The sequence below is a fragment of the Ascaphus truei genome, chromosome 1, assembly GCF_040206685.1.
Source record: "Ascaphus truei isolate aAscTru1 chromosome 1, aAscTru1.hap1, whole genome shotgun sequence".
Lineage (NCBI taxonomy): Eukaryota > Metazoa > Chordata > Amphibia > Anura > Ascaphidae > Ascaphus > Ascaphus truei.
In genome coordinates this window covers 745,640-762,098 of record NC_134483.1, presented here as the reverse complement: position 1 = coordinate 762,098, position 16,459 = coordinate 745,640, and the positions used below count along the sequence as shown (strand labels likewise).

The 16,459-nt window shown below is 43.8% G+C and overlaps 1 protein-coding gene across 2 annotated transcripts in view; it reads left to right on the top strand.

The window, feature by feature from the left end:
* Window positions 1–16,459, top strand: part of LOC142467264 (carbonic anhydrase 9-like) — a 255,159-nt gene that overhangs the window by 93,340 nt on the left and 145,360 nt on the right. For both annotated transcript variants that reach the window (XM_075572847.1, XM_075572765.1), the window contains exon 4: window positions 9,805–9,962. In XM_075572847.1, coding sequence (XP_075428962.1) covers window positions 9,805–9,962 — 158 coding nt within the window. The remainder of the gene's footprint in view (window positions 1–9,804; window positions 9,963–16,459) is intronic.

The window sequence follows — 16,459 nt, the reverse complement described above, 5'->3', positions numbered from 1 at the left end:
CTGTATAACCTGCTCACTTAATGTGACCTTGTATTGTTATAACTCTGACTGCATAACCTGCTCACTTAATGTAACCTTGTATTGTTATAACTCTGACTGTATAACCCTGCTCACTTAATGTAACCTTGTATTGTTATGACTCTGACTGTATAACCCTGCTCACTTAATGTAACCTTGTATTGTTATAACTCTGACTGTATAACCTGCTCACTTAATGTAACCTTGTATTGTTATAACTCTGACTGTATAACCCTGCTCACTTAATGTAACCTTGTATTGTTATAACTCTGACTGCATAACCCTGCTCACTTAATGTAACCGTGTATTGTTATAACTCTGACTGCATAACCCTGCTCACTTAATGTAACCGTGTATTGTTATAACTCTGACTGCATAACCCTGCTCACTTAATGTAACCGTGTATTGTTATAACTCTGACTGTATAACCTGCTCACTTAATGTAACCTTGTATTGTTATAACTCTCACTGTATAACCTGCTCACTTAATGTAACCGTGTATTGTTATAACTCTGACTGTATAACCCTGCTCACTTAATGTAACCGTGTATTGTTATAACTCTGACTGTATAACCTGCTCACTTAATGTGACCGTGTATTGTTATAACTCTGACTGTATAACCTGCTCACTTAATGTGACCTTGTATTGTTATAACTCTGACTGTATAACCTGCTCAGTTAATGTAACCTTGTATTGTTATAACTCTGACTGTATAACCTGCTCACTTAATGTAACCTTGTATTGTTATAACTCTGACTGTATAACCCTGCTCACTTAATGTAACCTTGTATTGTTATAACTCTGACTGTATAACCCTGCTCACTTAATGTAACCTTGTATTGTTATAACTCTGACTGTATAACCTGCTCACTTAATGTAACCGTGTATTGTTATAACTCTGACTGTATAACCCTGCTCACTTAATGTAACCTTGTATTGTTATAACTCTGACTGTATAACCCTGCTCACTTAATGTAACCGTGTATTGTTCTAACTCTGACTGTATAACCTGCTCACTTAATGTAACCTTGTATTGTTATAACTCTGACTGTATAACCTGCTCACTTAATGTAACCATGTATTGTTATAACTATCACTGTATAACCCTGCTCACTTAATGTGACCTTGTAGTTTTATAACTCTCACTGTATAACCCTGCTCACTTAATGTAACCTTGTATTGTTATAACTCTGACTGTATAACCTGCTCACTTAATGTAGCCTTGTATTGTTATAACTCTGACTGTATAACCTGCTCACTTAATGTAACCTTGTATTGTTATAACTCTGACTGCATAACCCTGCTCACTTAATGTAACCTTGTATTGTTATAACTCTGACTGTATAACCTGCTCACTTAATGTAACCGTGTATTGTTCTAACTCTGACTGTATAACCCTGCTCACTTAATGTAACCTTGTATTGTTATAACTCTGACTGTATAACCTGCTCACTTAATGTAACCGTGTATTTTATAACTCTGACTGTATAACCTGCTCACTTAATGTAACCTTGTATTGTTATAACTCTGACTGTATAACCTGCTCACTTAATGTAGCCTTGTATTGTTATAACTCTGACTGTATAACCTGCTCACTTAATGTAACCTTGTATTGTTATAACTCTGACTGTATAACCTGCTCACTTAATGTAACCTTGTATTGTTATAACTCTGACTGTATAACCTGCTCACTTAATGTAACCTTGTATTGTTATAACTCTGACTGTATAACCTGCTCACTTAATGTAACCTTGTATTGTTATAACTCTGACTGTATAACCTGCTCACTTAATGTAACCTTGTATTGTTATAACTCTGACTGTATAACCTGCTCACTTAATGTAACCGTGTATTGTTATAACTATCACTGTATAACCCTGCTCACTTAATGTAACCGTGTATTGTTATAACTCTGACTGTATAACCCTGCTCACTTAATGTAACCTTGTAGTGTTATAACTCTCACTGTATAACCCTGCTCACTTAATGTAACCGTGTATTGTTATAACTCTGACTGTATAACCTGCTCACTTAATGTAACCGTGTATTGTTATAACTATCACTGTATAACCCTGCTCACTTAATGTAACCGTGTATTGTTATAACTCTGACTGTATAACCCTGCTCACTTAATGTAACCTTGTAGTGTTATAACTCTCACTGTATAACCCTGCTCACTTAATGTAACCTTGTATTGTTATAACTCTCACTGTATAACCCTGCTCACTTAATGTGACCTTGTATTGTTATAACTCTGACTGTATAACCCTGCTCACTTAATGTAACCGTGTATTGTTATAACTCTGACTGTATAACCTGCTCACTTAATGTAACCTTGTATTGTTATAACTCTGACTGTATAACCTGCTCACTTAATGTAACCTTGTAGTGTTATAACTCTCACTGTATAACCCTGCTCACTTAATATAACCGTGTATTGTTATAACTCTGACTGTATAACCTGCTCACTTAATGTGACCTTGTATTGTTATAACTCTGACTGCATAACCCTGCTCACTTAATGTAACCTTGTATTGTTATAACTCTGACTGCATAACCCTGCTCACTTAATGTAACCGTGTATTGTTATAACTCTGACTGCATAACCCTGCTCACTTAATGTAACCTTGTATTGTTATAACTCTCACTGTATAACCCTGCTCACTTAATATAACCGTGTATTGTTATAACTATCACTGTATAACCTGCTCACTTAATGTGACCTTGTATTGTTATAACTCTGACTGTATAACCTGCTCACTTAATGTGACCTTGTATTGTTATAACTCTGACTGTATAACCTGCTCACTTAATGTAACCGTGTATTGTTATAACTCTGACTGTATAACCCTGCTCACTTAATGTAACCTTGTATTGTTATAACTCTCACTGTATAACCTGCTCACTTAATGTGACCTTGTATTGTTATAACTCTGACTGTATAACCTGCTCACTTAATGTAACCGTGTATTGTTATAACTCTGACTGTATAACCCTGCTCACTTAATGTAACCTTGTATTGTTATAACTCTCACTGTATAACCTGCTCACTTAATGTAACCGTGTATTGTTATAACTCTCACTGTATAACCTGCTCACTTAATGTAAATGTGTATTGTTATAACTCTGACTGTATAACCTGCTCACTTAATGTAACCTTGTATTGTTATAACTCTGACTGTATAACCTGCTCACTTAATGTAACCTTGTATTGTTATAACTCTGACTGTATAACCCTGCTCACTTAATGTAACCTTGTATTGTTATAACTCTGACTGCATAACCCTGCTCACTTAATGTAACCTTGTATTGTTATAACTCTGACTGCATAACCCTGCTCACTTAATGTAACCTTGTATTGTTATAACTCTGACTGTATAACCCTGCTCACTTAATGTAACTGTGTATTGTTATAACTCTGACTGTATAACCTGCTCACTTAATGTAGCCTTGTATTGTTCTAACTCTGACTGTATAACCTGCTCAGTTAATGTAACCTTGTATTGTTATAACTCTGACTGTATAACCTGCTCACTTAATGTAACCTTGTATTGTTATAACTCTGACTGTATAACCCTGCTCACTTAATGTAACCTTGTATTGTTATAACTCTGACTGTATAACCCTGCTCACTTAATGTAACCTTGTATTGTTATAACTCTGACTGTATAACCTGCTCACTTAATGTAACCGTGTATTGTTATAACTCTGACTGTATAACCCTGCTCACTTAATGTAACCTTGTATTGTTATAACTCTGACTGTATAACCCTGCTCACTTAATGTAACCGTGTATTGTTCTAACTCTGACTGTATAACCTGCTCACTTAATGTAACCTTGTATTGTTATAACTCTGACTGTATAACCTGCTCACTTAATGTAACCATGTATTGTTATAACTATCACTGTATAACCCTGCTCACTTAATGTGACCTTGTAGTTTTATAACTCTCACTGTATAACCCTGCTCACTTAATGTAACCTTGTATTGTTATAACTCTGACTGTATAACCTGCTCACTTAATGTAGCCTTGTATTGTTATAACTCTGACTGTATAACCTGCTCACTTAATGTAACCTTGTATTGTTATAACTCTGACTGCATAACCCTGCTCACTTAATGTAACCTTGTATTGTTATAACTCTGACTGTATAACCTGCTCACTTAATGTAACCGTGTATTGTTCTAACTCTGACTGTATAACCCTGCTCACTTAATGTAACCTTGTATTGTTATAACTCTGACTGTATAACCTGCTCACTTAATGTAACCGTGTATTTTATAACTCTGACTGTATAACCTGCTCACTTAATGTAACCTTGTATTGTTATAACTCTGACTGTATAACCTGCTCACTTAATGTAGCCTTGTATTGTTATAACTCTGACTGTATAACCTGCTCACTTAATGTAACCTTGTATTGTTATAACTCTGACTGTATAACCTGCTCACTTAATGTAACCTTGTATTGTTATAACTCTGACTGTATAACCTGCTCACTTAATGTAACCTTGTATTGTTATAACTCTGACTGTATAACCTGCTCACTTAATGTAACCTTGTATTGTTATAACTCTGACTGTATAACCTGCTCACTTAATGTAACCTTGTATTGTTATAACTCTGACTGTATAACCTGCTCACTTAATGTAACCGTGTATTGTTATAACTATCACTGTATAACCCTGCTCACTTAATGTAACCGTGTATTGTTATAACTCTGACTGTATAACCCTGCTCACTTAATGTAACCTTGTAGTGTTATAACTCTCACTGTATAACCCTGCTCACTTAATGTAACCGTGTATTGTTATAACTCTGACTGTATAACCTGCTCACTTAATGTAACCGTGTATTGTTATAACTATCACTGTATAACCCTGCTCACTTAATGTAACCGTGTATTGTTATAACTCTGACTGTATAACCCTGCTCACTTAATGTAACCTTGTAGTGTTATAACTCTCACTGTATAACCCTGCTCACTTAATGTAACCTTGTATTGTTATAACTCTCACTGTATAACCCTGCTCACTTAATGTGACCTTGTATTGTTATAACTCTGACTGTATAACCCTGCTCACTTAATGTAACCGTGTATTGTTATAACTCTGACTGTATAACCTGCTCACTTAATGTAACCTTGTATTGTTATAACTCTGACTGTATAACCTGCTCACTTAATGTAACCTTGTAGTGTTATAACTCTCACTGTATAACCCTGCTCACTTAATATAACCGTGTATTGTTATAACTCTGACTGTATAACCTGCTCACTTAATGTGACCTTGTATTGTTATAACTCTGACTGCATAACCCTGCTCACTTAATGTAACCTTGTATTGTTATAACTCTGACTGCATAACCCTGCTCACTTAATGTAACCGTGTATTGTTATAACTCTGACTGCATAACCCTGCTCACTTAATGTAACCTTGTATTGTTATAACTCTCACTGTATAACCCTGCTCACTTAATATAACCGTGTATTGTTATAACTATCACTGTATAACCTGCTCACTTAATGTGACCTTGTATTGTTATAACTCTGACTGTATAACCTGCTCACTTAATGTGACCTTGTATTGTTATAACTCTGACTGTATAACCTGCTCACTTAATGTAACCGTGTATTGTTATAACTCTGACTGTATAACCCTGCTCACTTAATGTAACCTTGTATTGTTATAACTCTCACTGTATAACCTGCTCACTTAATGTGACCTTGTATTGTTATAACTCTGACTGTATAACCTGCTCACTTAATGTAACCGTGTATTGTTATAACTCTGACTGTATAACCCTGCTCACTTAATGTAACCTTGTATTGTTATAACTCTCACTGTATAACCTGCTCACTTAATGTAACCGTGTATTGTTATAACTCTCACTGTATAACCTGCTCACTTAATGTAAATGTGTATTGTTATAACTCTGACTGTATAACCTGCTCACTTAATGTAACCTTGTATTGTTATAACTCTGACTGTATAACCTGCTCACTTAATGTAACCTTGTATTGTTATAACTCTGACTGTATAACCCTGCTCACTTAATGTAACCTTGTATTGTTATAACTCTGACTGCATAACCCTGCTCACTTAATGTAACCTTGTATTGTTATAACTCTGACTGCATAACCCTGCTCACTTAATGTAACCTTGTATTGTTATAACTCTGACTGTATAACCCTGCTCACTTAATGTAACCGTGTATTGTTATAACTCTGACTGTATAACCTGCTCACTTAATGTAGCCTTGTATTGTTCTAACTCTGACTGTATAACCTGCTCACTTAATGTAACCTTGTATTGTTATAACTCTCACTGTATAACCCTGCTCACTTAATGTGACCTTGTATTGTTATAACTCTCACTGTATAACCTGCTCACTTAATGTAACCGTGTATTGTTATAACTCTGACTGTATAACCTGCTCACTTAATGTGACCTTGTATTGTTATAACTCTGACTGTATAACCCTGCTCACTTAATGTAACCGTGTATTGTTATAACTCTGACTGTATAACCTGCTCACTTAATGTAACCTTGTATTGTTATAACTCTGACTGTTTTTTAGCTCTCTCATGGGCATGATTTATTGAATAAACCTTTTTTTTTTTTCAAACCTTCACCTGCCTCCAGTTCTCTTTGCTGCAGTGCTCCTTGTTTTTGTCTTCACATCTACCTTGGACATCTACGACGGGATGCACGCCAGGATGAACACAGTAACAGCTGTCCGTGGGTACCTATGATTCTCTCCGGCTGTTGGTTTAATGCCTATGGAAGATCACGGAGCTGACCTAGAGTAGCTGGCTGTTTATTTGACTCCAAGAGTTTCCCCTTCATTGTGAGACACTTCTTGGCTTCTATTCCAGCGCTTCAATTATTTGGTCATTTATACAGCCTATGTTTATATTACATCCTATGAACTATTATTACAAAAGGATTTAGAAGATGTACATTTGTTATTTTGTTATTTTGATCAGTTCCTGTTGCACCGCAGGGGGATTCATTTCTCCGTTATATACATGCTGAAACACACGCTGTATTTTTGTTGTTTAAGCCGGCTGATAAAAGCCGTTTTTTCATTTCCCCTTCAAAACAGCTCCTGTGCTAAACCCCCTGCACACAACTCCTACAGTTCCCTGCAATCCCTAGAAGAGAGAGGGGATATATGAAGTGGAGAAAAGCAACGAATCGCCCTGACTGCTTCTATAATACAATAGCCAGGCGACCATATGGTTTTCTAATGGCGCCCTCCATTCCCTGTATCTCACTTGGATTGGGCCTCGTAGAGAGTTAATACATAAACATTATATACAAGAACGTGCATCTGCAGCGGATAAAGAGCTCTGTGGCTCCGTTCATGGTCCGTAGATCCTTTCCCAGAAGATGGATTGATTGTATGGGTTACCCTTGTGAAGGCTAAAGTTTCTCTGGAGATAGATTAGATACATTTATCAGCAACATTTCAGGTGGGAAGAGTCACTCCCTTCCAAAAGATGGAAGATAAAGAAAATGGATTTCTACATTTCCAGCTGCCCAATCGTTTAGAGAGGCTAAGGCATACATGCCTGGTAAACCTTACGGGAGGCAGTCGAGCAGTAGACTCACCTCTCCATTTTTGTTCATTGCCCAAGGAAATTCTAGAGGCCATCTAGATTCCAGACCCAATGAAGAATTGAGGACCCTATACTCAAACCAAATAGTAGTTAAAGGGAGCGTATACAACTCTATCGAGGATTGGGCCCACACTACTTTAGATGCATGGGTGTTGGAAGTAATCATGAAGGGGTATGCCATATAATTTTCCATCATTACCTAAGTACCTAAAAGCACAGAAGGGATGAAGAAAATTGCCCCAAGGTCCCTGATTACTGCACTCTGCACCAACCATTGTTACCAATCTCACGTAAGGGGGGTGGGGGGGGGTACAAGGGCTACATAAGGAACAGACATTTGGAGAATGTGTCACGATTAATAAGAATATCAGAAAGAATAAAGAGTTCCCTATAATAGTGGGAAAAAACAGGCAATTTAAACAAAGGATGTTTAGTAGAAGACCATGAATGGATAATCTTGACAACAGAGCGCATGTCAACCAAGAATAGTGTCAGGATGTCTGGGATCAAAGGAGGCAGGGAAACAACGAGAAACGTTTTAGAATTAAAGCTGTAAATCTAGCGGAAGTTCCAGTCACAGATCTGAAGAAGGGCAATAAGAATCCATCATTCAAAGAGTGGGACTGCCGTTACCTACAGAAATAACCCAGGTGGGACCAGGGGTTCCCAATCAATGAGAGAAGCTCCAAGGTTAAGCAAACCGGGCAGAGAAATACGTGCTCCAAATATCAGCCCTTCATATCCCAGGGGAGATACATGTGAAGGCTTCCTCAGCAGAAACAACGTCCACCCAGGGGAATGGGCATTAAACAGCTTCTAACAGTTGGCAACAGTTCGGGGTGCATGGAGATTGAGAGGAATGTAGCAGTCGATAAGGGTACCCCAGAGAAGTAGTAGCCACTTGTTAAGCGCCAAGAAATACTCTACATCACAAATCTACTACAGAATCTGGAATAAGTCTATTGCAATAAGAAAATCTGTCCTGCGCTCTGGCAGTTAGTTCCAGCACCCTGGGGTGTCAGTGAGTGTAACGTAGAGTGGAGCTGGAGAGTGCACACGGACCAGAAAAAGGTCAGAGGCGGGAAGGAAAGCCTTACCCATGTACAGTAGGCTCACAGACCTTGGTCCTGCTCTCCTCTGAGCTCCGGTTCTAGGCGTGCAACCTTCTGAGAATAGTACTTAGGAGGGAAAGGATCCGGCGTCACCGCCTGTCACAGCCTGTCACAGCCTGTCACAAACTTCAGGGCACTTCCGGGTTGTAGCAAAAACTTTATTGGCACCTAACGAACACACGGCTACACCACAATCTCCCCCTCAACGCGTTTCACGCTAGGATCAGCGCTTCGTCTATTGCAAGCCTGAATAAATAAAATAAGGTCAAGTATCGATTGCGAATATCCTTGCATTCCTCCAACCAGGCGTAGGCGTGAGTACCCTGAAAATACAGGCATTGTAAAAACCTCTAACTAATAATGATTCGGTTCACACCTTCCCAACATGTAACAACATGGATGTACAAGCTTCAACCGAAGCACAATTTGGTTGCAAGGTTTTGAAGTCTGTATTTAAATAAAAATATTAAAAATGTATATATGTATAATTTCCTTCTGTATATATCGCATAAGCTCATCGTTTGTTGGGTGAGCTTTACCCTTCGCTGGGAATTACTGTGGTATTTCCCATTCGTGTCTGACTGCCGTGGTGGCAAAGAGGAAAATGGAAGAATAATCCTTCCCAATAATTTCTTTCCACAATCCTTCCATGGAAGTCCGATTCCAGCCCCTCCCCACGTGGGGCTTGTCTATTGGTGCTGGGAATTTGGTGTGTCATGTCAGCTTGGGGAAACCCAGGGAAAAGGAGGAGAGACCTTATATACAGGAGGATCTAGAATGTTTTACCTGTCCAGCTCAGCCGGGAGAGGGCATTAACCCATTCATCTCACCACCATGGAGGGCTCGAGGAAGAATGATTCTTCTGTTGTGTCTGCTAGAGTAAGCGACGTGGAGGATTACCATGTTGTGCGTAGATTTGTTAGTAGAAACTGGATAGAGGAACGTTTGCAGAAGGTTGACAGGTTCAGAATATTCGCAGGCCAAACGTCAACAGTTTCCCATCTCTAGTGATATATAAATATGCACCTCTGTATGTTTCTGTTTCAGGAAAGAGCATAGAGATTCCTGGATTTGATATCCACGGGTTATTACCGCAGCGGCTGGACAGATATTATCGTTATAACGGATCCCTAACCACCCCGCCCTGCTACCAGAGCGTCAACTGGACTCTGTTCAACCAGACTGTCAGCTTGTCACAGGAACAGGTGGGTGACACTGTCAGCTTGTCACAGGAACAGGTGGGTGACACTGTCAGCTTGTCACAGGAACAGGTGGGTGACACTGTCAGCTTGTCACAGGAACAGGTGGGTGACACTGTCAGCTTGTCACAGGAACAGGTGGGTGACACTGTCAGCTTGTCACAGGAACAGGTGGGTGACACTGTCAGCTTGTCACAGGAACAGGTGGGTGACACTGTCAGCCAGGTGGGTGACACTGTCAGCTTGTCACAGGAGCAGGTGAGTGACACTGTCAGCTTGTCACAGGAACAGGTGGGTGACACTGTCAGCTTGTCACAGGAACAGGTGGGTGACACTGTCAGCTTGTCACAGGAACATGTGAGTGACACTTCAGCTTGTCACAGGAACAGGTGGGTGACACTGTCAGCTTGTCACAGGAGCAGGTGAGTGACACTGTCAGCTTGTCACAGGAACAGGTGGGTGACACTGTCAGCTTGTCACAGGAACAGGTGGGTGACACTGTCAGCTTGTCACAGGAACAGGTGGGTGACACTGTCAGCTTGTCACAGGAACAGGTGGGTGACCCTGTCAGCTTGTCACAGGAACAAGAGAGTGACACTGTCAGCTTGTCACAGGAACAGGTGAGTGACACTGTCAATTTGTCACAGGAACAGGTGAGTGACACTGTCAGCTTGTCACAGGAACAGGTGAGTGACACTGTCAGCTTGTCACAGGAACAGGAGAGAGAGAGAGGGGACAGCAAAAGAGAGAGAGGGATGGGGACAGAAAAAGAGGAAGGGGGATTATGTCTCTGTCTCTCTCCTGCCCTGGAGTACACTGTCCTGTCTCTCTCTCTCTCTCTCTCTTTCCCCCTCTCCCCCCTGTGCTGGATTGCACCGTCCTGTCTCTCTCTAGCTCACTCCTGTCTCTCTTCTCTCTCTTCTCTCTCTCTCTCTTCTCCTCTCTCTCTCTCTTCTCCTCTCTCTCTCTCTCTCTCTCTCTCTCTCTCTCTCTCTCTCTCTCTCTCTCACTCTCTCCTCAGTTGGCTGTGCTGGAGTACACTGTCCTGTCTCTCTAGCTCACTCCTGTCTCTCTCTCCTTAGTTGGCTGTGCTGGAGAACACTGTCCTGTCTCTCTCTCTCTCAGTTGGCCGTGCTGGAGAATACTGTCCTGTCTCTCTAGCTCACTCCTGTGTCTCTCTCTTCTTAGTTGGCTGTGCTGGAGAACACTGTCCTGTCTCTAGCTCACTCCTGTCTCTCTCTCCTTAGTTGGCTGTGCTGGAGAACACTGTCCTGTCTCTCTAGCTCACTCCTGTGTCTCTCTCTCCTTAGTGGGCTGTGCTGGAGAACACTTTCCTGTCTCTCTAGCTCACTCCTGTGTCTCTCTCTCCTTAGTTGGCTGTGCTGGAGAACACTGTCCTGTCTCTCTAGCTCACTCCTGTCTCTCGCTCCTTAGTTGGCTGTGCTGGAGAACACTGTCCTGTATCTCTAGCTCACTCCTGTCTCTCTCTCCTTAGTTGGCTGTGCTGGAGAACACTGTCCTGTCTCTAGCTCACTCCTCTGTCTCTCCTTAGTTGGCTGTGCTGGAGAACACTGTCCTGTCTCTCTAGCTCACTCCTGTGTCTCTCTCTCCTCAGTTGGCTGTGCTGGAGAACACTGTCCTGTCTCTCTAGCTCACTCCTGTCTCTCTCTCTCCTTAGTTGGCTGTGCTGGAGAACACTGTCCTGTCTCTCTAGCTCACTCCTGTCTCTCTCTCCTTAGTTGGCTGTGCTGGAGAACACTGTCCTGTCTCTAGCTCACTCCTCTGTCTCTCCTTAGTTGGCTGTGCTGGAGAACACTGTCCTGTATCTCTAGCTCACTCCTGTCTCTCTCTCCTTAGTTGGCTGTGCTGGAGAACACTGTCCTGTCTCTAGCTCACTCCTCTGTCTCTCCTTAGTTGGCTGTGCTGGAGAACACTGTCCTGTCTCTCTAGCTCACTCCTGTGTCTCTCTCTCCTCAGTTGGCTGTGCTGGAGAACACTGTCCTGTCTCTCTAGCTCACTCCTGTCTCTCTCTCTCCTTAGTTGGCTGTGCTGGAGAACACTGTCCTGTCTCTCTAGCTCACTCCTGTGTCTCTCTCTCCTTAGTTGGCTGTGCTGGAGAACACTGTCCTGTCTCCCTAGATCACTCCTGTCTCTCTCTCCTTAGTTGGCTGTGCTGGAGAACACTGTCCTGTCTCTCTAGCTCACTCCTGTGTCTCTCTCTCCTTAGTTGGCTGTGCTGGAGAACACTGTCCTGTCTCTCTAGCTCACTCCTGTGTCTCTCTCTCCTTAGTTGGCTGTGCTGGAGAACACTGTCCTGTCTCTCTAGCTCACTCCTGTGTCTCTCCCTCTCTCTCAGTTGGCTGTGCTGGAGAACACTGTCTTGTCTCCCTAGCTCACTCCTGTCTCTCTCTCCTTAGTTGGCTGTGCTGGAGAACACTGTCATGTCTCTCTCTCCCTCTCTCTCTCCTTAGTTGGCTGTGCTGGAGAACACTGTCCTGTCTCTCTAGCTCACTCCTGTGTCTCTCACTCCTTAGTTGGCTGTGCTGGAGAACACTGTCCTGTATCTCTAGCTCACTCCTGTGTCTCTCTCCTTAGTTGGCTGTGCTGGAGAACACTGTCCTGTCTCTCTCTCCCGCTCTCTCTCCTTAGTTGGCTGTGCTGGAGAACACTGTCCTGTCTCTCTAGCTCAATCCTGTGTCTCTCTCTCCTTGGTTGGCTGTGCTGGAGAACACTGTCCTGTCTCTCTCTCTCTCCTTAGTTGGCTGTGCTGGAGAACACTGTCCTGTCTCTCTAGCTCACTCCTGTGTCTCTCTCCTTAGTTGGCTGTGCTGAAGAACACTGTCCTGTATCTCTAGCTCACTCCTGTGTCTCTCACTCCTTAGTTGGCTGTGCTGGAGAACACTGTCCTGTCTCTCTAGCTCACTCCTATGTCTCTCTCTCCTTAGTTGGCTGTGCTGGAGAACACTGTCCTGTCTCTCTCTCTCAGTTGGCTGTGCTGGAGAACACTGTCCTGTCTCTCTAGCTCACTCATGTGTCTCTCTCTCCTTGGTTGGCTGTGCTGGAGAACACTGTCCTGTATCTCTAGCTCACTCCTGTGTCTCTCTCTCCTTAGTTGGCTGTGCTGGAGAACACTGTCCTGTCTCTAGCTCACTCCTGTCTCTCTCTCCTTAGTTGGCTGTGCTGGAGAACACTGTCCTGTATCTCTAGCTCACTCCTGTGTCTCTCTCTCCTTAGTTGGCTGTGCTGGAGAACACTGTCCTGTATCTCTAGCTCACTCCTGTCTCTCTCTCCTTAGTTGGCTGTGCTGGAGAACACTGTCCTGTCTCTCTAGCTCACTCATGTCTCTCTCTCTCTCTCTCTCAGTTAGCTGTGCTGGAGAACACTGTCCTGTCTCTCTAGCTCACTCCTGTCTCTCTATCCTTAGTTGGCTGTGCTGGAGAACACTGTCCTGTATCTCTAGCTCACTCCTGTGTCTCTCTCTCCTTAGTTGGCTGTGCTGGAGAACATTGTCCTGTCTCTCTAGCTCACTCCTGTCTCTCTCTCCTTAGTTGGCTGTGCTGGAGAACACTGTCCTGTCTCTCTAGCTCACTCCTGTCTCTCTCTCCTTAGTTGGCTGTGCTGGAGAACACTGTCCTGTCTCTAGCTCACTCCTGTCTCTCTCTCCTTAGTTGGCTGTGCTGGAGAACACTGTCCTGTCTCTAGCTCACTCCTGTCTCTCTCTCCTTAGTTGGCTGTGCTGGAGAACACTGTCCTGTCTCTCTAGCTCACTCCTGTGTCTCTCTCTCCTTAGTTGGCTGTGTTGGAGAACACTGTCCTGTCTCTCTAGCTCACTCCTGTCTCTCTCTCCTTAGTTGGCTGTGCTGGAGAACACTGTCCTGTCTCTCTCTCTCTCTCAGTTGGCTGTGCTGGAGAACACTGTCCTGTCTCTCTAGCTCACTCCTGTCTCTCTCTCCTTAGTTGGCTGTGCTGGAGAACACTGTCCTGTCTCTCTAGCTCACTCCTGTCTCTCTCTCCTTAGTTGGCTGTGCTGGAGAACACTGTCCTGTCTCTAGCTCACTCCTGTCTCTCTCTCTCCTTAGTTGGCTGTGCTGGAGAACACTGTCCTGTCTCTCTAGCTCACTCCTGTGTCTCTCTCTCCTTAGTTGGCTGTGCTGGAGAACACTGTCCTGTCTCTCTAGCTCACTCCTGTGTCTCTCCCTCTCTCTCAGTTGGCTGTGCTGGAGAACACTGTCTTGTCTCCCTAGCTCACTCCTGTCTCTCTCTCCTTAGTTGGCTGTGCTGGAGAACACTGTCATGTCTCTCTCTCCCTCTCTCTCTCCTTAGTTGGCTGTGCTGGAGAACACTGTCCTGTCTCTCTAGCTCACTCCTGTGTCTCTCACTCCTTAGTTGGCTGTGCTGGAGAACACTGTCCTGTATCTCTAGCTCACTCCTGTGTCTCTCTCCTTAGTTGGCTGTGCTGGAGAACACTGTCCTGTCTCTCTCTCCCGCTCTCTCTCCTTAGTTGGCTGTGCTGGAGAACACTGTCCTGTCTCTCTAGCTCAATCCTGTGTCTCTCTCTCCTTGGTTGGCTGTGCTGGAGAACACTGTCCTGTCTCTCTCTCTCTCCTTAGTTGGCTGTGCTGGAGAACACTGTCCTGTCTCTCTAGCTCACTCCTGTGTCTCTCTCCTTAGTTGGCTGTGCTGAAGAACACTGTCCTGTATCTCTAGCTCACTCCTGTGTCTCTCACTCCTTAGTTGGCTGTGCTGGAGAACACTGTCCTGTCTCTCTAGCTCACTCCTATGTCTCTCTCTCCTTAGTTGGCTGTGCTGGAGAACACTGTCCTGTCTCTCTCTCTCAGTTGGCTGTGCTGGAGAACACTGTCCTGTCTCTCTAGCTCACTCATGTGTCTCTCTCTCCTTGGTTGGCTGTGCTGGAGAACACTGTCCTGTATCTCTAGCTCACTCCTGTGTCTCTCTCTCCTTAGTTGGCTGTGCTGGAGAACACTGTCCTGTCTCTAGCTCACTCCTGTCTCTCTCTCCTTAGTTGGCTGTGCTGGAGAACACTGTCCTGTATCTCTAGCTCACTCCTGTGTCTCTCTCTCCTTAGTTGGCTGTGCTGGAGAACACTGTCCTGTATCTCTAGCTCACTCCTGTCTCTCTCTCCTTAGTTGGCTGTGCTGGAGAACACTGTCCTGTCTCTCTAGCTCACTCATGTCTCTCTCTCTCTCTCTCTCAGTTAGCTGTGCTGGAGAACACTGTCCTGTCTCTCTAGCTCACTCCTGTCTCTCTATCCTTAGTTGGCTGTGCTGGAGAACACTGTCCTGTATCTCTAGCTCACTCCTGTGTCTCTCTCTCCTTAGTTGGCTGTGCTGGAGAACATTGTCCTGTCTCTCTAGCTCACTCCTGTCTCTCTCTCCTTAGTTGGCTGTGCTGGAGAACACTGTCCTGTCTCTCTAGCTCACTCCTGTCTCTCTCTCCTTAGTTGGCTGTGCTGGAGAACACTGTCCTGTCTCTAGCTCACTCCTGTCTCTCTCTCCTTAGTTGGCTGTGCTGGAGAACACTGTCCTGTCTCTAGCTCACTCCTGTCTCTCTCTCCTTAGTTGGCTGTGCTGGAGAACACTGTCCTGTCTCTCTAGCTCACTCCTGTGTCTCTCTCTCCTTAGTTGGCTGTGTTGGAGAACACTGTCCTGTCTCTCTAGCTCACTCCTGTCTCTCTCTCCTTAGTTGGCTGTGCTGGAGAACACTGTCCTGTCTCTCTCTCTCTCTCAGTTGGCTGTGCTGGAGAACACTGTCCTGTCTCTCTAGCTCACTCCTGTCTCTCTCTCCTTAGTTGGCTGTGCTGGAGAACACTGTCCTGTCTCTCTAGCTCACTCCTGTCTCTCTCTCCTTAGTTGGCTGTGCTGGAGAACACTGTCCTGTCTCTAGCTCACTCCTGTCTCTCTCTCTCCTTAGTTGGCTGTGCTGGAGAACACTGTCCTGTCTCTAGCTCACTCCTGTCTCTCTCTCCTTAGTTGGCTGTGTTGGAGAACACTGTCCTGTCTCTCTAGCTCACTCCTGTCTCTCTCTCCTTAGTTGGCTGTGCTGGAGAACACTGTCCTGTATCTCTAGCTCACTCCTGTGTCTCTCTCTCCTTAGTTGGCTGTGCTAGAGAACACTGTCCTGTATCTCTAGCTCACTCCTGTGTCTCTCTCTCTCTCAGTTAGCTGTGCTGGAGAACACTGTCCTGTCTCTCTAGCTCACTCCTGTCTCTCTCTCCTTAGTTGGCTGTGCTGGAGAACACTGTCCTGTATCTCTAGCTCACTCCTGTGTCTCTCTCTCCTTAGTTGGCTGTGCTGGAGAACATTGTCCTGTCTCTCTAGCTCACTCCTGTCTCTCTCTCCTTAGTTGGCTGTGCTGGAGAACACTGTCCTGTCTCTCTAGCTCACTCCTGTCTCTCTCTCCTTAGTTGGCTGTGCTGGAGAACACTGTCCTGTCTCTAGCTCACTCCTGTCTCTCTCTCCTTAGTTGGCTGTGCTGGAGAACAC